The 24,287-nt window shown below is 37.4% G+C and overlaps 1 protein-coding gene across 1 annotated transcript; it reads left to right on the top strand.

Annotated features, from left to right (window-relative positions):
• Positions 1-475: 475 nt before the first annotated feature.
• On the top strand, positions 476-24,287 carry LOC116298171 (structural maintenance of chromosomes protein 2). The gene is made up of 33 exons (XM_089037072.1): positions 476-709; positions 1,592-1,741; positions 1,976-2,098; positions 3,121-3,159; positions 4,090-4,200; positions 4,731-4,775; positions 5,224-5,316; positions 5,407-5,484; positions 5,940-6,002; positions 7,033-7,086; positions 8,196-8,291; positions 8,925-9,114; positions 9,697-9,751; positions 9,852-9,972; positions 10,488-10,546; positions 10,863-10,922; positions 11,027-11,084; positions 11,385-11,465; positions 11,838-11,984; positions 12,111-12,233; positions 12,699-12,780; positions 13,318-13,453; positions 14,577-14,701; positions 15,079-15,164; positions 15,678-15,785; positions 16,230-16,295; positions 16,883-16,960; positions 17,485-17,550; positions 18,104-18,232; positions 19,261-19,461; positions 20,235-20,360; positions 20,969-21,120; positions 22,978-24,287. The coding sequence occupies exons 1-33, from the start codon at positions 542-544 to the stop codon at positions 23,360-23,362; spliced, it is 3,654 nt and encodes a 1,217-aa protein (XP_088893198.1). The 5' UTR covers positions 476-541; the 3' UTR covers positions 23,363-24,287.

The raw sequence follows: 24,287 nt of genomic DNA, 5'->3' as shown, positions 1-24,287 counted from the left end.
TTTTTTCTTTAACACTAGGGAAGGCTTCCAATTATTAAGGATATTTTTGGGGAAAAACACTGAACGGCCTCACATTGCGCCGAAACTTCGCCAGTACGCTGACTAAGGTAAAGCAACGACTGCAGCAAGTTTTAAGCCAAAATGGTGAGTGAAACAATTTATTTGTGTTACATTCATCATAACTCCCATATACATACATTCCTGTACACAGGAACCTTGTTTGGTCTGCCTGTGGCATATCTGGTTTCAAATGCACATAAAAACCGCTAAAAAAAACCGAAACGAAAAATGTTCGCAATGATTTGACTCTGCCTGAAACAATAAAAACTTGTACAAAAAAATTTTTGTCATAAAGAAAAAGTAAGAAAAAGATATTGGATATTTTTTTTGGACTTCTTTCGTGCCAGGATTATATTTTGGGCTTCCTGTGTATATTGCATTGCATGCTGGTCTATTTGTATTTTAGGCGCCAAAAACAAGAAATCGTTTCTTCGTCCAAAGACCAAAAGATATCCAAGCTGGACTCGTTTTATCCCCAAAAATGTATATTAAACAAATAATTATCGACGGTTTTAAGTCCTATGCACAGAGAACGACTATTTCAGGGTTTGATCCATTGTTCAACGCCATTACAGGACTAAACGGCAGTGGAAAATCAAATATCTTAGATTCGATTTGTTTTCTTCTGGGAATCTCAAACCTTTCTCAGGTAAGACCTCTTTTTTTCCATTTTAACTGAGATTTTGTCGCTTATTTTTTGAAATATTGCCTTCTCAGGATTGATTAACTAATAAACAAAACCTCTGTAGCATAGATAAGCATGGAAAGAAAAACTAACTCGCTTTTCTTTAACGTATTATATCCATGTAAGCTTACATGCTGTATTTCCACAATTTACTAGATGTCTAGATTTTGGACTCCCTCAGCTGGCAGTTTAACTCATACTGTATCGTCATAAATTTGATAGATGGAAGCCAAGACATGAGGAATTTCGCTTTTTCTGGGGATATCTTGGCTCACAGAAACAATATAAAGTTGTTTTTCACATAGTTCATAGCACTGTACACCAGTATAACCAAACTTTTTATTGGGACCTTTACTAGATTTCACTCTGCTTACCCTAGTATTCCAAAGGTGTTACTCTCTTATAGCTTTGCCTAGCCAGCTGGCCATGGGGTATTATTTTGGCATCGTACAAGAATGCCATGTAAAGAAATCAAAAAACTTCAGCTAAAAGCAATGAGTATCATCTGCTGCTCAGACGCTGCCTATCTCAGCATACTGTTAGGTCAAATATGAATTCACAAGTTTTTGGCTATTAAAACTTCATATGCCAGTGAAGTATGTTTGATGTGTTGCTCTCTTGTCACCATTGGCTTTCTCTACCATGGCAGAAGGATTTTTCTCCAGGTTCCCCAATTTTTCCTCCATAAAAATCATGACTGAATGTAGCGGTAGTGCATGGAGAAAAGCATATGACAGTCTCTTATGAGGAGTGATAGTTGTAAAATATTGCCGTATTACTGCGTGCAAGCATGTAAGTGTGAGGAGTATGGTTTTAGAAGGCTAACTCAATTTTAAACCATTGTAGGTCAGAGCAGGCAGTCTACAAGAGCTTGTTTACAAGGGAGGACAGGCTGGAGTAACAAAAGCAACTGTTACCATCGCCTTTGATAATACTGACAAGAAACAGAGTCCACTGGGATATGAAACATTTGATGAAATAACAGTATCCAGACAGGTAATTTGATTTCAGTAGATTAGCAAAGAAGTGACGGTCAAGTTTTGGGCAAGCGTTGGTCAACAGTCTGGAGAATGTCGACCAACAATCAGGCAATAGTTGGCTGACACGTGTCGGCTGGTCACGAAGTACACAATTACCCATTATCATAATGTGCATAAGCAGAATATTATTTGTAGAAAGTTATTTACAGTTGTCTTAATTTGAATGATAATATAGTTTTATTTGTTGCAGGTCGTCATTGGAGGTAGAAATAAATACCTTATCAATGGGTGTAATGCTAATAACACTCGTGTACAGGATTTGTTCCGTTCAGTTCAGCTTAACATCAACAACCCACATTTTCTTATCATGCAGGTACTGTAAAACTCGATTACTTCAAATTTCATTGATCAATACTCAATGATTTCTGGGGTGATCTAAGTCAAGTGATCTAACCCGCAGATTGGATTGGAATTTATAGCATGTTAGGTTTTGTGGAGGGACAACAACAAAAACAAAAAAAAAAAAAACAGAAAAAGTCTGAAATTGAAGGAGAAACATACAAAGATAACTCTATTCACATGTGATGCAAATTCTAGGAATCAAACCTGAGAGTTTAGAGGCAAGTGTACTATAGACCTCTTGCATGTGAGGTCAAAGCAGCTCAATCTGGAGGACAAAACAATCTCCAGAGAATTAGAACCTATTGTTTTGTCCCCCAGATTGAGCTGCATTCCAAAGTGCTGCAAAGGGTCTTTTGCTACACCACCCGTGGTTTACTGTATTGATGATAAAAGTAGGATATTGTGATAGGGCATAAGAAAGAATGACCTAATTTTTACAGCAGAAGCACTAGCCTCCATAAAAACATCAACCTCTGCTCCAGGGCTTTAAGAATAAGCCAGCTGCTGCTGGAGCAGTTGCTTCAACGTTAACTGCTCAGTGCTAGCTACATGTACTTTTTTCTTTTCTATTAAAAAAGATGATCTTGATCTACAGGATCACAGCCAGCTTCAAACTTATGACCACATACTACAAAACATTCTGAAAGCCCTGTGATCTTTCTTTGGGCTTTTACTGTGTGTTTCAATATTCTGCAAACTCAGACATTTCAATGGCTTGTTGTGAGATTGTTTTTTTACTGTTGATTATTTTTGATTGACAGCAGCTAAAACCATTTTATAATTTTATAACTACCGAAATCGCAGAATATCAAAAACCGCAGTAACTTGATTGAAGCTTTTCTCAAAGTTACATACAACAACAACAACAACAATAATTTATCACTAAGTCTTGTTCTTCTACAAAAGATTATTCTTTCAAGTCTAACATATCTATTCAATATTAAATAACACAGAAGCAAAGAAATACAGTATTCTATTATTATTATTTTTTAGGGTCGTATAACAAAAGTACTGAATATGAAGCCACCCGAGGTAATTTTTGCTGTGTAATACAGTATTTTTATATTGTGTAGTTCCAGAAATTATCTGTACCTCCCTCCTCCCCTCCCCAAGCACGAGGAATTTTGAATTTCCGATTGGCGGGGGTTTTAGAGGAAGTAGAAAATTACAGGGTTTGTATGGAAGAAAATTGGAAGTTCTGGGGGTAGGGGGGTCTTAAAATACACAATATTGATATTTATTACCTACAGTATAGGGGGTCTTAAAATACACAATATTGATATTTATTAAGTTTACAGTATATTTCATTATGATTATTAACCCTTTCACTACTAGAGCGGCCAAAGACAGCCAACTGGAATTTTTTTTACATGTAGAATGGTCAAAAGCGGCCAGCGGAAAGACGTTTTTGCTCTTCAATTACCTATCCCCTATAGTGTAGGACATTTCTAAGTGTTGAAACACGTGGGCTATTGTTTTTTGGATCATCAACTAATCAGATTCTACAGTATCAACTGCTTTGATGTGTGTTATAAGGCCTCAATATCTACTGAGCATGTGTTTTTCATTTTGATATTGAGAAATAAAAAACACCCTAATAATGTTCCAGGAAGAGACTGTCTTGGACACTTTTAGCCTCTAGTAGTGAAAGGGTTAATATGATAAATAGAGGATATTACATGGGCGCGCGGAGATACAAAATTTATCTTCGAGTGTCGAAAAGATCTCTCACAAGCGCCCACGTAATATTCTGTTTCTTATATAATTATTCATAAAATCAACTTAACAAGCTTTTTATTATTATAAAAAGTTTTTATTTATAAACTAATAGCTTAAATACACATGGTAATGATATCACATGTGAAAATATCAGTTTTTCGAAAAGGATAAATATAGGTATTTTATGGATAATTGTATGATAATTATTTATATTTTCAATTTCAATTTGATATTGATTTTTAGATTCTGTCAATGATAGAAGAAGCTGCTGGTACTCGTATGTATGAGAGCAAGAAGCAGTCAGCCATGAGAACCATTGAGAAGAAAGACAGTAAACTACAAGAGATCGAAACAGTAAGTCATCCCGTCATCCAGTGTGCATGCTGTGCATTTACAGCAAGCCAGGGCTTACAGGGCCTGGTTGTACAAAGCCTGGATAGTGCTATCCGACAGATAAGTCTCATCCAGACGATAAATTTATTGGAAAACAGCATCGCCTTATCCACTGGATAAGAATTTATCTGCTGGATAGCCCTATCCAGGCTTCGTACATTTGTACAACCGAGCCCAGATGTGTGATAAAGGGCAGCCATTTCAAAATGTCAAGCCATGGCCCAGTTGTTCAAAGCTCAATTAGTGCTAATCCTAGGTTAACTCTTAATAAGACCTATAGAGTTAATCCTGGATTAGTGCTAATCCAGCTTTGAACAACCTGGCCCACAATAAGAACTTGTTTATTCAAAACTTTGCCTTGTCGGCCATTTTGACTAGTAACACTGGGTCAAGAACCAAAAAAAAACTCTATTAGTGTCTCTGGGTTCCAGTCAATGATTGAACATTTGAATTCTTTACTAACATTTTCATTTTGTTTACTAATTCTGAAGATATTGAATGAAGAAATTACCCCTACTCTCAAGAAGCTCAAAGAGGTAAATAAATGTCTTGAAGATTGTTATGTTCACAGATTAGGACTTAAGATTCTTTAATCAGCTGTGTTGACCTTCAGGACAAACTCAAGGTCAACCAATCTCAATTGAGAATTTGACATGATGTATTCAATCGGCATTTCTCAAGATTTTGCGCACCTCTCACTGTCATGACAATGAAAAAAAGTGGACAACTCTTAATTATTGCGAGCGTCTGGCATTACAGAAGAAACAGAGAATTGCAAATTATTATTATAATGATATATTTTTTCAATATTGCTATGTAAGAAGCTAACCAAAATTTAATTGGCCCATTATTCATTTCTCGGGGGGAGGGGGGGCACAATTAACTCGGCTGGTATGTATATGTACAAATGATGTAGTTAGGTTATGTATATAGAGTTGAATATGGCGACATTTGACTCTGTTTCTAAATTTTTTTTCTCCTTAGGAAAGAGCATCATACCTTGAATATCAGAAGGTTATGCGAGAATTAGAGCATTTTACAAGACTGTACGTTGCACATCAATTTGTCATGGCTGAGGTAAAGACAACTATACTTGTTATTGTACGAGTGGAATGCTTTGATTCCAACTTTATCACTGAATATTATTGTTTTGTTGTCGTTGGATAGAAAATGCAAGCCACTTCAGCAACAGAGCTAGAAAGCATGAAAGATGGAATAAGGAAACTGCAGGAAAAGATGGTTGAGGTTTGCTGACATGATTATTTAAACATTTTTAAAGAATTATAATATTAAGATCTGTTTTTTTTTTTTACTAAATAAGTAAAATTCAACTTGGTTACTAGAATGAATAAACATAAACCTTATCTAGGTGGTGTGAATTAGGTCTCCCTTATTCTTAAGGCCTCTGGTTTTCCTCCCTATGCAACCTCCCAGAGGTTGTTTCAGGGTTCAATCTGTGAGTTAGCCGTGCCCTGACTTAGAGGTTGTTTCAGGATTGAAACTGTTAGTTAGCCATGCGTTGACTTTCATCAGCCCAGAGATTATTTCAGGAATTGATAAAAACAACAAACTTGAAATTGATATTTCTTTTTGGACCAGCAAATATTTGACATCACTAATCCATCCCACGGCAACTTGGTTCAAATGTTAGGTTCAAGAATTATTAAATAACTTTTACTGTATTTTGATTCTATTTTTAGATCGAGAAACAGGTTGAAAAGGTCACTGCTGAGATTGTTGAGCTGGAGAAGAAACGAAATGCTGTATGTCACATCTAATTAAAACATCTGCCTTTTAATGCCTTTTGCTTTCTTACACTATAGTGTTTTCCCAAATAGCACACACAATGTCGTTATCATGACAAGAAACGTACTGTACCTGTACATGTAGGTTTTGGTGGATGTGAATCAAGACATGTTCATGACATATAGTCATGTTGACTGCCCTTGAAAACTTGTCATCAAACCATGTCATACTGTAAAAACACACAATGTCATCCCCATGACAAGGGACGTGTATCTGCAGGTTTTGGTGGATGTGAATCAAGGCATGTTCATGACATATAAGCATGGTGACTGCTCTTGAAAACTTGTCATCAAACCATGTCATACTGTAGAAACACACAATGTCATCCCCATGACAAGGAACGTGTATCTGTAGGTTTTAATGGATGTGAATCAAGACATGTTCATTACATTCCATGGGCATGGCCACTGCCCTTGAAAACTTGTCATCAAACCATGCCATACTGTAGAAATACACAATGTCATCCCCGTGACAAAGAACGTGTATCTGTAGGTTTTAATGGATGTGAATCAAGACATGTTCATGACATTCCATGGGCATGGCCACTGCCCTTGTCATCGCACTCTCCGGTGGTTCACTCCACATTCTATATTTACAATATACAACACTCAACTCACATGTTGATTTTTATGGAGGGAGGAAACTGGAGTATCCGGAGAAAACCCTTGTAGCATAGGAGAGAGCAACACATCAAACAAACTCAATTCACATGTGGCGACCGCAGGGCTTGAACCAGCAACCCGACCCGTTGGACTCACAGCGGTGAAAGACAACGCGTTAGCCGCGAACACCACCCATGCTACCCATACTGTAGTAACACCTTGACTGACTTTAACCAAAACCCTATTTTATTGTGATGCAAATTATACAAATTATGTCACACATGCTTTTTAGAATAAAGTAATGTACAGTAAGTAGATTTTAGAATTCCAGCACTATTGTATTGAGTAATTTGATTTCCTGATTTGATGTTTTTTGTCATTACAGGAATCAGGAGAAATCATGAAGCAGCTGGAAGTTAAATTTGAGGAGGTTTCAAAGGTATAATGCAATTTCTAGTCTTATTTCTCATCTACTGGAAGCTTCGAAACAATCCCAAAGTTTTGACAGTATTTTATCACAGAAATGATTCCTGCATTTTAATTAAAATATGACTGAATGATATTTCTAGAAATGTTATGCATTCCATGACTTACTTCACTTGTGTTGACAATAGACCCACGCACAGTTCCCTTCCACCATCTGAAAAGTTAACCATGCCTTTGCATGGTAGCAAGAATGGCGGTGAACTTGCAATACAGAGACATGTAAATACTTGCCCAAGGTGTTAACAAAGGTCTATAGTTGCAAGGTCGCCGCTGTTTTTGCTTTGATGCCCAGGCATAGTTACCTTTCAAGATGGCACAGGTGGGGACTATTGATTGGCACTTATCACAAAATACTTAGGGCCTCTTATGTGAGCAGTTATGAGGAACCCTGGATCTGGACTGGAAACTCCTAGTGCAAACCCTGGAACTATAACCCTGAAACTATGAAAACTGCTTTTCAAAGAGTTTATAGTTAAGCGATAAAATGTTGCCACTATCATTATAGAGAATTTCACTCACATGACAAGGCAGTCATATTGGTGTACCAAACAATAGAAACTGTCTGCACGGTTTTTGCTTAAAAAAATAAAGTTCAAATCCCGGAGGATAGAAAATGTATTGTTTTGGTACTCCAGCATGGCTGCTGTAATGCCACAAAAACACTCTACCTGTATACAGTGTATGTCTTGGAAATTTGTGCTAATTAATAACCAGCCACAATCAAAATCCCATTGTGTAATGAGGCTGTTATCCTCAATAATGTCCCAGTATAGGTCTATATTTTAAAAATATAGACCTGTCCTGGGGACATTCATATCAAATCAATATTAAATCCAAATCCATCGTTCCTATATCATGGATCTGTGCAATTATCAACAATGGCATCGCATCGGGCTGGTTATTAAATCCAATCAAAAACAGAGGAGAGGCCTCAAAAATAAAGTACTCAGCCTTTGTTTTTAAGAATGCACTTACTCCAGTGTTTGATCATTTACATAAAAGAGGTGTTTAAGATCTAGATATGGCCCTGTGCATTTTGTTGTGAATTTCTTTTCTTAACAGGCTGATGTCAAAGCCAATTCAGACTGGAAACATGCAAAAGAGTCCTTGACTGCAGAGAAGAGAAAGAAGAAAAACATGGAGAAAAGCCACAATGATGTAAGATCATGGATTCTTTGTTTATATTTTTTCCCACCATTTTTTCTGGCATTTCATTCTTCCAATTACACTGTACTGCTACTTTTTCCCCCACATTATCTCTTCCTTACAAACCTCCCTAATCCTTCCTATTTCTCCATTTTGTCCTTTCTTCTCTCCCACTTTTCCTGTCTTCCCCTTTCCTCTCCTACACATTTCCATTTTTCTCTTTTCTATTTACTCTTTCCCTTAAATTTATTCCCTTTCACTTTTCCTCTTTTCATTATTTACTTTGTTTCCCTTTGCTTCTCTTTCTCTTTTGCATCTTTTCTGTCTCCCACTTTTTATTTCTTCTGCTTTCTTTTATTTTTTAATTTTTTTCTTTGTTTTTTACTCTTTCCTTTAAATTAATTCCCCTCCACTTTTCATCTTTTCAGCATTTACTCTCTTTCCCTTTGGCTATTTTCCTCTCCTATTTTTCTGTTCTTCTGCTCTCCTATCTTCCATTATCGCCGTTTTACTCTTTTCCTTTCCTATTGTTTCTCATTTTCCTCTCTTCTCCGTCTCCCCCTTTTCACTTTTCCTTTCCTTTCCATTTCCTTTCTTTCTCTTCTTCTTTCACTTAACTTTTCCTTTTTCAATATTTATTTTTAGGACCAGCAACAACTGAAATCCAAAGGAAAAGAACTGCAAAAGTTAACAGACTCCCTAGCCAAGCTTGAAGACAAGAGCAAGAAAGACTCAGATGCAGTGCAGGCTGCACAGGATCATTTCCATGCTGTATCTGCTGGTCTGTCCAGTAATGATGATGGCGAAGAAAAAACACTGGCTGATCAGATAATGAGTAAGTTAATCAAATCAAATAAGTGTTTGTTGGTTGGGTTTAACTTCATTTGATAAGATTTGTCCTTTAAATAATTTTATTTTGGTTCTATTAAAGGTTGTAAAATAAAATATATAAGCCATAATTTTGATAAGCAATTTATTTGTCAGGCCAGAGGCAATTTTTTTCTGCCAAAGTATAAATGTAACATTTTTTTGATATCAGACATATCCACATCAAGTAACCCCAGTCCGCGATTTTTTTCTCGTATTGTGGTGTCAGAAATGTGTTCAATCAAATATCTGGCCAAGGATATCATTTACCAGTCAAGTGGCCATTTTTACTGGACATTTGTCTGATGACTTATTTGCAGCCTTCAATCACTCTCTTTTTAATTGATTTTCCACTCTTACCCTTGTTTTTTCTTACTTTTCTCCTTCCTTCCTTCCTTCCTTCCTTCCTTCCTTCCTTCCTTCCTTCCTTCCTTCCTTCCTTCCTTCCTTCCTTCCTTCCTTCCTTCCTTCCATTATTTCATTTTATTCCAGAAAGTTTGAATCTTGTTTTATTTCTTTCTAAATATTTATACACTTTATAATTTTTCAGCCAGTAAGAAAGACATCAGTGCTGCAGAAACAGAGTCAAAACAGGCACAAATGAAGTAAGAGTTCCATCGTTGATAGTCAGTGAATGAATATTACTGTATTTCTCTTTCCCTCACTATATTAATCACATTTTAAATGTGTGCACTAATCTTGTAGAATAAAGCACTGTCAAGCAGAACTCAAGAAAAAGAAATCGGAATTAAAAGCCACAGAACAAGAATATGAGAAAGACAAGAAGGCCTTTGACACCATTGAAAAGAGTAAATCAAAGTTAGAGGTAAAAAACACTGAAAACCATAACTGTGGTTTTTGATATTCTTTGAACTCTGACATTTCAACAGCTCGTTGTGGAATTGATTTTTCACTGACGCCAGCCAAGAATATAAAATGTTCCGATAAATTGATTTCGATTGACAGCAGTGAAAAACCAAATTTCAGCGTGCAGGGCTTAAAATAACAGCCAGACATTGAATAATGTCTGTCCAGAAATGGAACTTGTCTGGTCAAATCTTTGCCTTGCCAGTCATTTTGACCAGTAGCGTTGAGCCAAAAACAAGGTATGAAAGAGCAAAAACTAATTTAAAACTAATGGCCAACGACTTACCAGCCAATGCCTTACCTTACCAATGGAAAACTGCAGTAAATGTCAAAGATAATTAGGCATGAGCTGAAAGTACAGTATTACATAAGGTTTTACGAACTTCTAGTAACCCACTGGAAAAAATATTTTTGTAGTTTGGTTGCTTTAGCTCTGCATAATGTAATCTGATTTTATTATCTTTGCATTGTTAGACTGAACTCAATAAACTTAATTATGAAGATGGAAAAGAAGAAAAGTTGGTAGCTCAGAAGTAAGTAGTCTTGAAGTAAGGCACTGTTACATGTTGAACATTTTACTAGCTAAAACTTGAGTGCAGCAGCAATTGCAAGACAAGTTTCATGGGGGTGTTACATGGAGCAATTTTGTCCACAAGCAATTGCTAGCAACAGAAAGTTCAGTTGCGTGAGTAGAAGGCAGAAAATAACACATTGTTTCTCAACAAATTGTTATTTATTTCAATTTTTGTAATGTAGAAGATGCACATTTTCAGAAATTCGTTTTGATGAGTATTTTTACAGTTATCAGTTATATTAATTTTACAATTTTCAATTATTTATTTTCATTAGACGAAAACTAGAATCTGAAGTTTCAAACCTGAGGACTAAAGTGGAAACTCTTGAAGCAAAGTAAGTTTGTAGTTAGTAGCAAATTACAAAAAAAAAAAAAATTTTATTCTGCCTGCTGAGCTTTAATCAAAGCTAGAAAATAATTGTCTCGAATTTGTTTTTAGATTTCCTAACCTGCAGTTTGAGTACAAAGATCCAGAACCAAAATTTGACAGAAAGAAGGTACATTTGAAATAATTAAGGTAGCTGTGCCTTTGTGTCGAAGCAAGACAAATAAAAGTCGCAATGATAGAGACCTTTTTTCAACACCTTGGACAATTATTCACATGTCTCTATCATTGCAAACTCACCATTCGTCTCACTTTGATGCAATGTCACGGCTTACCTTTCAAGATGGTGCAGGGAACTGTGAAGGGGACTATTGTATGAAATTCACATTGAAGCTACATTCAATTTTGAAATCTTGAAAGTAACTTTGAATTTTAATCTTAAAAGTGACAAGCTTGACATCTGTATTTTCAGGTCAAGGGTCTAGTAGCACAGTTAATCAAAGTTAAAGATGTAAAGAATGCAACAAGCCTAGAAGTAGCAGCAGGTGGAAGGGTTAGTATTGGATCTTGTATCAAAAATATCTATTTAAAAATTTCACTCTGTTTTTTTTTTTGGTTTAATTTTTGATCAGCCCAGACGTTGTTTCAGGGTTCGATCTGTGAGTTAGGCATACCCTGACTTAGATCAGCCCAAAGATTGTTCCAGGGTTCAATTTGTGAGTTACATGTAGCCATACCCTGACTTAGATCAGCCCAGGGGTTGTTCCAGGGTTCGATCTGTGAGTTAGCCATGAACTGACGTTGATCAGTCCAGAGGTTGTTTTAGGGTTCAATTTGTGAGTTAGCCATGCCCTGACTTAGATTAGCATAGAAGTTAAAGTTTACTGAATGGATACATCTCTTCTTGTTTCATTGTTCCATACAGCTGTACAATGTTGTAGTAGACTCAGAAACAACAGGAAAAAAACTGCTTCAGAATGGACAGTTGAAGAGACGATACACTATCATACCATTGAACAAGATCTCTCACAAGACACTGCCTAATGAGGTGGTTAGCAGGGCTCAGGATTTGGTATGTCAAATATTCTTTCAATTGATACCATTTCTTAGTTTGAATTTCTCTCATTCATCTATTCAAGTCCTCCATTGTTGATTCATTTACTCACTTATTCCTTCATTTATTGTACGTTATGTTTAGGTTGGTAAAGACAGTGTCAACTCGGCTCTTTCTTTGGTGGGTTATGAGAGTGAAGTCAAGGCAGCCATTGCTTATGTCTTTGGTTCTACATTAGTGTGCGACACCATAGATCATGCTAAAAAGGTAGGTTTATTTATATCATCACTTGGACTTCCTGTCTGACTGACAAAAGCGATATTGCATGGTTTTGTTGCAACATGTGTCACCCCAATTCTAATTTCTTGCGTGTAATGTTGCACCCTCTGTCTGCGCCTTAAAAAGATGTATCAGCATAGCTAAAAAAGGAATTGCCTGTGTCATCCTCATCCTCAGGCATACTCAGGCTTACTCAGTTTATTGTATCCTAATTGTCCCCCATAATAGACCAATTTAGCAACTTGGTTGTGATGTTTACAATACCCATTTCAGACCATATGTCATTCCCTAGATAATGACTAAAGTTTTTTGTTTGAGTCGTATCCATATGAAATAAAGAAATGATACTCTAATGAATGACACAATTGGTCTAAATTGGGAAAACATTATGTGGAAGAGCATTTGATCCATTATAAGAAAGAGTGTGAGTGAAGACTCTCATTATTTTATCAGGTAACATTTGACCCTAAAGTAAAGACAAGAACCGTCACTCTTGATGGGGATGTATTTGATCCTGCAGGAACCTTGACTGGAGGTATGTTCAATGTCATACACATTAGTAAGATCAATCAGTAAATTGGTTGAATCATTCAATCACACAGTAAATTGGCCATGCGGCAATCAATTAGACATGATACCCCCATAAAGTAATCATTAGACAGCTAGTTACACAGCCCCAAGGTGTATGCTGCTCGCTCACTCAACCTGCCAGTCACAACCCCTTCCCAGCCTGAATGTCTTTTACTTTACCCCTTATTAGAATAGGATAATTTTTAAAACTAAATTTTATACTTAGCTAATTGTTTTTGGTTGCCCCCTCAAATGGCATATTTTTTACTTGCCCCCCCCCCCCTTCCCCAATCCCACCACTCCCTCCCCCCACCACCTCCGCCCGTAAAAAATGATTGTTCCCTTATTCAGTAAAAAAACTCAAGTTGTACAAACAGTCAATAACTAACTGAAAGATATTTAATTCTATTTTTTAAATTTAAATTTAAAGTAAAGAATTTACAAATTTTCCAATGTAAAAAAGTATGTTATTGTATGTAATTTTTACTATTAATGATTCCAGGTGCCAGATCTTCCTCTGTTTCCATCCTTGCCAAGCTTGAAGAGCTCAAAGAAGCACAAGACGAGCTGAAGGAGAAATCCAATGAACTAGAGAAAGTAGTCAAGGAACTAAACAACTGTAAAAGTGTGGCTGACAAGTAAGAAGAACTTTGAAGTTTAGGATCATTTGATCAGGGAGGATGCAAATCCTTTGTGTGTCATTGAAAAATTCTAGGAATTTCATACTTTTATTACTGTAATTTTATCTAAACTTGGTATGTAATATCGGAGGGATGTAAAAGAACCAATGAGGACGTAAAGAAACCCTTGCAGTGACCACCCTCAGTGCCTACACCTCATACTATCTATCTGTCATTCATAAATCATTGTAAAGTGCCTTTGAACTTATCCATATGGAAAAGAGCGCTATATAAATATCATAATCATATCATATCAGTTGGCCTCAGGTTTAAGCCACGGACCAGGGGTTTCATGAGATTTTGAAATAATAAGAGAAGTTCATTAACTAGCTGGAGAGTCCAACTACAAATTACTAAGCTGCCAATGATAATGATTTGTGATTTATATAACACACTTTCTATGTGGATATAATCAAAGGTGCTTTACATTGAGTTGTGAATGACAGATTCCTTTTATGCAATTTTACAAGCATGAGAGATGGTTAGTATGAAGTGTAGGCAATGAGGGTAGTCACTGCCAGGGTTTCTTTACGTCCTCAGTGGTTCTTTTACGTTCCTCCAATGTTGGTTAGTAATGATGAGTGTGGAGAGATGAGACGGCCATTTAAAGTGGTCATCTAGAGCCACTTGAAAGTTTGACCATTTGCAGATGTAATTACAAAGGCAGCACTTTCTCCTCAGTTATTTTAAGACCCTGAGTGTTAGTCTGGCCGGGACTCGGACCCCAACCTCCCGCACAGAAGTCTGATGCTCAACTAAGCCAACCGGTTGGCAGTAAATGATAGTTTATGTTGGGGAATTTGGCTAAGTTTCTGGGGCATTCTACCTTGATGAAAACCCTGATAGGCTTGGCTTCACACTTGAGCAGAGGTCTTTTGTGTCTTCCCTGCGGTAAAACACAAGAACAGATGTCCTCTTGGACAACCCCACAGTCTTCAGCAGTACCACAACAGTCCATGGTCACCTAGTCATTGTGCGGCCAACTTTTTATACCTTGATTCGAGGATTGTTCTCTTAGTTTTCCTCAAAAAATAACATGCTAAAGTTGAATTTCGTTGTTGAATATGGATTTTTTTCCTAGGTACCAACAGCTGAAGCAACAGTATGACTTAAAGGTTCATGAAGCAGAACTAGCACAGACAAGAATGAAACAAAGCACCCACCACCATCAACTAGAGGAGATCAAAGCCTTGGAGAACTCTATTGGTTGGTTATACTATTGACAACAGTATTATCAAATAATTACACCTATTTCAAAAACACGTCCGTCGGAGTTCTGAAATCTGAGACCGATTGGAGTCGTTGGGACTAAGTCTTTTCTTGTTAAAAAATCAAAATACACTTAGTCAAACAACGTGTTAGCACAGTTCATCCCACAATTCATTTCAGTTTCAGATCTCCAACCTACAACACTTTTCTCCAGGTTCCCTGGCTTTCTTCCCTCTGCAAAACTTAACAAATGATTAATACAAAAATATTTGCATTTAAGTTAACTACAGGTATCCTGAGTTTGATCAGCGTAGAGTGAGGTTGTTTCACAGTTTGATAAAATTTGATTTATTTAATATATATTTGCAATGCAGAGGAACAGCAACAAATCATATCCAAAGGTAAAGAAACTATTGCTGCAGCTACAGCAAAGTGCAAAGACATTGAAGAGAAGATGAAGGTAAAGTAATGAATAGAAAATTATTCATATATTTATTAGTGAAAGCTCTCCTTGTGACCAGATCTAGTTATGACCACCATTGAAACTCTTCAATAAAAAGTTCACTCCCACAAGCAACTTACTTTTTTATTCTTTTAGTTATTTTTAAGACTTATCTTCTGGTCGTTTACTTTGTTTTAAATTCATGCATAAGGGTCTGCACAAAAAACTCGGCACCTACAAAAATATATAGGAACCCACAAAAAGTTTTGGGGACCCTATTTGGGGTAAAAAATAATAATAAATAGATTGATACTTATATTGCGCGTGCTACATAGGAAGATGCTCACACGCGCATTACAAACTGAAATAGAAATATAAAAATATAAATTATGATCTAAACATACGATGTAGATCCATTACATCAGCCCCAAAGAAGCACAACGTTGCATGACTTGCCCTGGACTTTGCACCATTTTGACACCGTGACTGGGTTTTTAAGTTATTTTTATTCTTTGACTCAACGACATGTAGGAAGCAAAGACATACAGAGAAAAAGAACTCAAGAAAGCAGAGGAAGACTTGAACAAGGCCAAGAAGAAAGCAGAGCAGTCAATCAAAGAAACTAAGACCAAACAACAGGTTGGAAGATTATATTAGAATGGTTTACATTGAACATTTGGTGTTCATTCTGCTTTAGATGCTTTAGAAGAAAATATTGATAAAGCTCACACAAATAGTGGTCTTAGTCCCTTTCAATATTCTGCATCCTGATCTAAGGGACGGACCATCAGATTTTTGGGGGGGTTTGGGCAATTTATTTTGTGCAGGAATTTTTTTTATGCCTCATGGCTGTGCAGGATTTTTTTTGGAAATAATTTGGATTTTTTTTCTGTCACTTTTCTTAAGAACATTTTTTCACTCTTTAAAGCTGTGCTCAAAAGTTTTTTTTTTTTTTTTTTTGGTTTTTGCCCACCACCCTCCCCTCTCTAAGAATCTAATGGTCCGTACCTAAAGCAAACAATACTCTATTCTTTGGATTTGTGTTAGCTTCAAATAATAACTGTTTAATTCATTGATTTTTAGGAAGTTGACGGACTAAAACTCGAAATGGATGAAATGGTCAAAGAATCTTCAAATGCAGAGGAACAGGTAAAGAAACTAAAATATTGATATAGGTCCCGCTTTCAATCTCGGTTTTTGTCCAGTTTTGAAATACTAGGAGAAGATCATGAACTAACTGGAAAGTCCTGGCAGGGTTTTCATTAAGTTTTATATAGTAGAAGAGGTTCATTATGGCCGGAGAATTTTGCTCAGTTACCAGATCATTGTGCGATCTCCAACCCTTAATGAAAACCCTGATGACATCTGGGGGGGGGGGGGGGGGGGTACTCCCCTATATTTGCTATACAAGTACATGCTGCCAAACAGGGTATGGTTTTCAGCGATTCTACTCTGGAACAGGGTGTATAAAATCGTGCTCGTTCTGGGACAGGGTATATGAAATCACGCTCTCTCTCCTCTCTGGAACAGGGTATCTATTTTCGTAATACCGGAACATGGTATAGTTTTCAGCGATCTTACTCTGGAAAAGGGTATGATTTTCACCGATTTTACTCTGGAGCAGGGTCAAGGGCTCAGCAGCACATCCCTACCCTAAACGGGTAAGAGTACCCTATTAAGGTTTATAGAAGATCATTCTGTTGTACTTATTAATGTCTTTAAATTACTTTTTCAAGATGAAGAAAATCGATGAAGGCATAATGAAGATTGAAGAACAAGTAGCAAGTCTTGAGGAGAATGTCAAACAGACCAAGGTTTTAATACACTGTTTAATAACAAGATTTTACCTGTATTATTCAATGTTATATCTACTCAACAATCATCCATTTGTGGGTAAAACATTCAAATGAGTATAAATAGTTATTACCTTTAAGAATCATGGGTGGCGTAGCGGTAGTGCACATACCTCTCACTTCTGGGGTCTCTGGTTCGATTCCTGGACTTATCAACACCCCTGAGTAGAGTTTGTTAGGTCTTTCTCGTGATTTGAGGGTTTTCCCCGGTGTCTATAGTTTTCCTCCCTCTGTAAAACCTTACAAGCTAAATTCCAATTTGATCTTTGAAGTAGTCGTTCCCTGAGTTAGATCAGCCCAAAGGCTGTTTCAGGTATTGATAAATTTTGAAAATTTAAGAGGGACCTCCTGGAATTTAAAATACATCTTAAAACCACTTTAAAGAATTCATAATCTATATATATAAAGTTCTCAAATAACAGGCGTTAATAGGTGAAAATAAAGTTATGACTGAATGGTTTTGTCATTTGTGGTTTTGTCTCCAGAAAGCTGTCCAAGATGCTGAAGAAGAGCTGAATAAACAAAAAGAGACACTCAAGACTTACAACAAGGTAGACATTACGATACTTGAACACCAAAGCGATAACCAGCTTTAGTTGTCTATACTGTATATGTTGTACCCACTTTAGATAAAGACCATCATCATCTTCATCCTTATCATCATCATTGTCTTAGAACTTCATTTATCATCATCATTTATCATCATCATCATTTATTATCATTATCACCATCACCACCAGCATCATCACCAGCATCATCATCACCATCATCGTCATCAACACCATCACCACCAGCATCATCATCACCACCAGCATCACCATCATCATCATCATCACTATCATCATTATCATCATCGTCATTATCATCATCGTCATTTTCGGGAAAAAGGCTAAAGCGGTCTGGATCTGGTCCTGGTTCAAGGTTACATAACATTGTAAAGTGTCTGCCTTTTGGGGAGTTGCGATGTTTATGTGAGGTTGTACGAGGAACGTAAAGAAGATCTCTGTGATCGAATGAAGGCAAGACTGTTATACCGGTATTGGTATACTACGTCATGCAGTATAGAGTAATATTATAATATATTATAAATATTGATACCCCCAGGCTATAAGTGAGAAAGTGTCAGCCCAGAGAGACCTCCAGGCAGGGAGTTCTAAAGCACAACTAGAACTCAAAGAGTTGGACCACAAGCTCGTGAAATTTCAGAAAGAAAGCAAAGAAGCTGCACACAAGGTTGGTGATACTGGTTAGATTTTAAAATCGACCAAAAATAGAAAACGTTTCGTAGCACTAATAGATTTTCCAAGGTCAATGAAAAAAATGGGCCGAGCTAGCATTGCAGTGCATTGTGGGACGTTTTAGGGACAAAATAGACGCCGTCGTGAAAATGTACCCCTTGAGCAATCCCACAATGCAGTGCAATGCCAACTCGACCTAGTTTTTCCTTTATTCCTTGGAATTCGAATACCTTTTTGCTCAGCACCATATCCATATGTATGGCAGCTTGGTGTGAGATAAAAATGTGTCACGAGTTGACCTGTCGTTTTGGATTGAATAGACCTTTTTCTCAAGGCTGCGTGCGCATCCAACTTGATGGGCCACAAAACTGAAAAACGCAAATTCAGTAAAATTGAGAATACAGTTTCATATTTAAAGAGGTGAATAATCGATTTTGAATTTTTATCTTAAAAAATGTCATAGCACTGCATGATAATACTCGTGTTCTTGTATCGTGGCCGGCCAAGTTCCTTAAATTTGGATGCGCACGCAACCTTGAGAAAGCGGTCAATTGCAGTTGGTGTTCTTTAATGGAAATAGGCCTAATTTGTCTTGGTGCAATGTTTACCGATTTCAGACCACGTCTCATTTCCTAGAGAATAAGATTCATTGTTTGAGTTGTATCTATATCCATGTGTTTTCTCATGCGCAACGACTAAGCAAAAAAATGATACTCTAGAGAATGACACGTGTCTGAAATTGCACCAAGACGAATAAGGTCTATTCGTTTTGATACCGCACTAACACTGACCCCTCTTTACAAAACCTTTCTCCTCGTTCCTTCATATCCTTTCAATGATATTCACATAGCCAGGTGCCCTTGAAAACTTTGTGTTCCCGCCAAATTTTCACCCTGTATTTTACTATGAAATAATAAGATTTATGAGTTTCTGATCATGGTGTATTTGTTTTTCGAATTCAGCTATTGAAAATATTTTATTCTTTTCTTTTTTCTTTTTATTTCAAAAATCGTTACTGTATAGGTGGAGAGCATGTTAGCCAAGTATGAATGGATCTCCAGCGAGCGTCAGTTCTTTGGACAACCCAACACTTTCTATGACTTTGCTGCCAATGACATGAAAGATGTTGGCAAACATTTGGCCAAGCTACAAGAAACTAAGGACAAGCTGGGCAAGAACGTGAATATGAGAGCTATGAACATGCTGGAAAAAGCAGAAGAAAAGGTACTTTATAGACCTCTTGACCTTGGGCGTAGCGTTTTCCCATTTCAGAACACGTGTCATTGTCTGGAGAATAAGATTCTTTGTTTGAGTCGTATCCATATTCATGTGTCTTCTCATGGGCAACCGTTAAACAAAGAAATGATACTCTAGGGAATGGCGAGTGGTCAGATTAGGGCTGTTGTAATAAGTGAATGTAAGAACCATGAGAGCTATGAACCTGCTGGAAAAAGCAGAAGGAAAGGTACTTCATAGACCTCTACCTTGGGTGTAATATTTTCCTATTTCAGACCACCTGTCATTCCCTAAGGTATCATTTCTTTGTTTAACGGTTGTGCATGAGAAGACATATAAATATGGATACAACTCAAAATGACACGTGGTCGGAAATGGGAGAAACTTGACGTCCAAGGATAAAGAATGTCTATTGTCTCACTTACACTAAGAATTTAGAAGTGATGGAATACCTCACTGAGATATCGGTATAAACTCCTTGCACTAAACCCCTACCTGGGGGTCAAAACAATTGAACATATTAAGATCATAAAAGATTTCAATCCTCAAGAGAAGGGAATGCTTAAAATATTTTGGCCCGCAGATTGCGAATGAGTGCAAGGGGTCTATCGATTCGCGATGCTTCGCTTTTCGGCCTTCACTTCTCCATCGAATTTGGTAATCTTTTTCACTTTCTGATAAAACGTTAACCAAAATCCAAGCCTTCACTGGAACTGCAAGACAACATTTGAATTTCATATTCATTTTCTCCTTCGGTGCAGTATAATGACTTGATGAAGAAGAAAAGAATCGTGTTGAACGACAAAGACAAGATCGCAGCGGTCATTCAAGAACTCGACGAGAAAAAGAACGAGGCTTTGCGAAATGCCTGGGTTAAAGTCAACAAGGTAAGTTACATAGGCCTTTTCTGAGTTCGATAAACAGGATGCATTGTGGTCTAGATTCGGTACAAGCAAAACCATATAAGGCAAGCTGTTTGTACCTAAGCTAGACCACCATGCACCATGTTCGCTATCTTAAAAAAGGTCTATGTCCAGCAAAGTGGCGGAGGGGGGTTAAAGGAGCGGGGGGATCAAGAAAGCAATAGCCTCTGAATCGCGAAACATTTAGAAATAGTCCATAACTCGTTAAATACTGCTGTGTTTCATTAGTTACAGACTTTTTACTCAAGGTTGTCCTCATTTTAGCCTCGTCAAAATATTGTCATGAGTCAACAATCGTGTAAATAAGTAAGAAATTCACGGAGCATCGTGAAAATCGTAAAATGGAGTGCGCATCTTGAGAATAAAAGTAAAAAATACATGGCCGCCATATCGGTCAATATAAAAAAAAAAAGACAAATATTCGACATGGCGGCATTCAGTGACGTCATTTGCTCTTGGCAAAATTAAAATGGCGCGATAATGCAAACGGATATTTCCTCCCTTCCTTTTCCTAAATGCACTATATAAAAAAGGCTTTTCTATATTAAAATGCTGGTTATTGTGTTCTATAGGATTTTGGTTCGATATTCTCCACCCTACTCCCCGGTGCTACGGCTAAACTCGCTCCACCCGAGGGTCAGACTGAACTGGACGGTCTAGAGGTCAAGGTCGGGTTTGGGACAGTATGGAAAGAAAGCTTGAATGAACTCAGTGGAGGACAAAGGTACAATATATTATTTCATTACGCGTTTTTAGGGCGACCAACTCTCGCGGAATCGCTGTTCGCGATATGATTTCGAAACTCGTCAATGATCAAACTGCCTTTGGCGAACTCGTTAATAAAAGAAATATCTTTCGCGGCATCTTGAACTTTCTTGTTAATACCACCCGATTAATTCCTAATCCGGCGCTGAGCCTTGAATGTCAGCAACTAACGGCGAAAGAGCATGCGTAGACATTAATTTTCCACAAGTGATACGCAGCCACACCCCTAATCGATCACTTTGATAATTTAGTAGTGACATTGATTGACAACTGTCACAAGGCAATAGATCACATTGTACACGAAATCTCTATATTATGTATTCGCAAAAGATTCGGCAACGCGTTGCAAGTCTTAGATTCAGCTCCAAAAACTCGCAACGCATGCAGAATGGCGAATCCCTCGAAAGTTGATTCGTGTAACAGCTTCATCAACGATTTTTCGCACAAGGCATACCCAAATTGCAGTTCAATACTCTAATACAAGCGAGGCGATGTCAACAAATAAGATGGCGGTTTTGAAAGAGACTACGCGAGGACTGAGGACGATGTTGTTACTTTTAAAAATCGCTTAAGATTCTTCATTGTAGCAGGTTGATTTACGAACGAACGTTGCGCGAAAAGTTGGCTCCTGTAACTTGTATTAAAAATCGACGAGTCGTATCGCGAAAAATCGCCGTTGCGAATAGTCCCGTGTAGCATCAGCTTAAAGTGGAACCAAACTAATTCAGAGCGAATTTTGGACAATTTTATTCCCTTCGCAAAGCTATTACGTCAATTTAACTGTATTTTTCATATAATGGATTATCCTAGATTCTAACCGTGTATTTTATTTTAAGATTTTTTAAATGTTTAGCCTATTACGGTCGAAAATCAAACAGTGCTATTTTTAGTTTTTGGCTTTTTTCTCCTCATCCCCAGGTACGATTTTTCTGAAAGTTTCAGAATCTTATCATCTAGTACTATTGCAGCCTGTGTATAAATTTGGATCGAAAGTCTTGGGCAGAAAAAAAGTTATGACGCCGCTTGAAAATTCGATCCAAAATTTGAAGCATATGAAACATCGCGCTGCAGAAACATTACCATTGAATGGATTGCCTTGATGTTTTCACATATTTATTTCCAAGTATTGCGGATCAGCCTTACGAAAAATCAGCATCAAATCTTAAAAACTCATTGAATAAATGTTTTTTTACTAATTATCGCTGTAAACCTCAAAAATGAGAGTTTTGCTAAAAATCACATTTTCTCCGTTTTCTTCAAAACGGCTGCAAGTTTTTCCTTCAAACTTCCTACATCAATAGACCAGAGCTTTATCTAGATGGCAGTGAAATTTCTACTGCTCGTCCTATCCAAATTTTGGAGAAAACATTTTTTAAAGTGAGGTGTCCCTAAAGAGCTCACCTCGTCGGTCGACAACAACGCTCTCGGTCGTTCCACACGGTTAAGTTCAGGAGAATATTTGCATAACGACATCTTCAATGTCATTGTGTTTATGCAGATATTCTGCCGAACCTGTCCCGAAGTTAACATTGTGGAATGTCCGAGAGCGTTGTTGTCGACCAATATTTAATTAATTATTTCTAGCGGGGTGAGCTCTTTAGGTACACCTCACTTTGAAAAATGTAAAATAAAATTATTTGTTTGAGTCGTAACCATATTCATGTGTCTTCGCATATACAACCGTTCAACGAAGAAATGATAATCTAGGGAATGAGATGTGGTCTGAAATGGGAAAACATTAAGCCAAATATAAATGGTTCTATTGGATCGGAAAAACCTTCCCACTATTCACTCTTTCAATTCCATTTTCTTTCAGATCACTGGTCGCTCTTTCTCTCATTCTCTCCCTTCTACTTTTCAAACCCGCACCACTGTACATCCTAGACGAGGTAGACGCAGCCCTCGATCTCTCACACACCCAGAACATCGGTCAAATGGTGAAATCCCACTTCAAACATTCCCAGTTTATCGTAGTCTCACTCAAAGACGGCATGTTCAACAATGCCAACGTTCTCTTCAAGACCAAGTTCGTTGATGGCGTCTCCACAGTAACTCGCTACGCGCAGAATCCATCAAGCCGTGGAGGTGACCATACAACGGGCAAAACCACAGCCAAGAAGGGTCAAGATAGATCTAAGAGAGTTAGGATAGATACGACGCCACAACCGCTGACCACCACTCAGTCTTTAACGTCTTCCTAGATCTACTTCTTTGCGACCGTATACAAAGATCTATAATGTCTTAAAATATATTGTAAAAAACCCGCTAAGCATGGTTTGAGTTGGTTAAGTTCTTGGGTTGTAAAACACTTCCGGTAGGAAATGAGACTCGGCAGCCATGTTGGAAGATACCTCCGATCCAACATGGCGACTATGATGTCATATCAGGAGTGTGCGATCGAGTTCTTTGGGCGCGTGATTAACAATGTCTCATTTATTTGATACATTTTTTCGTGACTCGCCATTAATCTGTTTCTCTAGGCACGTGGAAATCCCCACCATCATACGAGTAACATATAATGCCCTGCTCTAACAGAGAACTTAGAGGCTAGGAGATGTCATAATATATAAAATACCTTTTTCTTGGAATATATCACAAACATATGTAAGAATATTGATTGTAAACAATTGAAGAAATAGAAAACGCGCGCGCGTGCTGTGTGCTGTCATAAAGCACGCGGGGGTTGGCAGAACACGAGAGAAGTGTTAGGAGAAGCACGACGCGTAGCGGAGTGCTTCTGGACACTTCTCGAGTGCTCTGCCAATCCCCAAGTGCTTTATGACAGCACACAGCACGGCAAGCAAGTTTTTTATTTCTTTTATAAAATACAATAATAGATAGAAATGACGCAACGGAAAGTGCGCGCGCGTGCAATGTGTTCTCATAAAGCACGCGCTCCAAACCAATCAAAACGCGACATTCATAACAGTTATTTTATAATGTCCGATAAGTCATATTAGCCTGATAAAGAATTTTTTTTTTTAAAGCGCTTTCCAGAGATGGGTTCCTTTTCTAATCCAAAGTAATTCAGTCACTTGTGTCTAAACGAGCTAGGATTTCTTTATAAACAATTCCTTACCTTACAAAATCTAAAGATACAGTACAACTTGTATATATATCATGTTA

Source organism: Actinia tenebrosa, unplaced genomic scaffold (assembly GCF_029948245.1).
Source record: "Actinia tenebrosa isolate PJP-AT-01 unplaced genomic scaffold, QUT_ActTen_1.0 PGA_scaffold4__44_contigs__length_22323623, whole genome shotgun sequence".
Taxonomy (NCBI): Eukaryota; Metazoa; Cnidaria; class Anthozoa; order Actiniaria; family Actiniidae; genus Actinia; species Actinia tenebrosa.
Note: the sequence above shows the minus strand (reverse complement) of the source record. Positions and strands in the feature narration are given on the sequence as shown.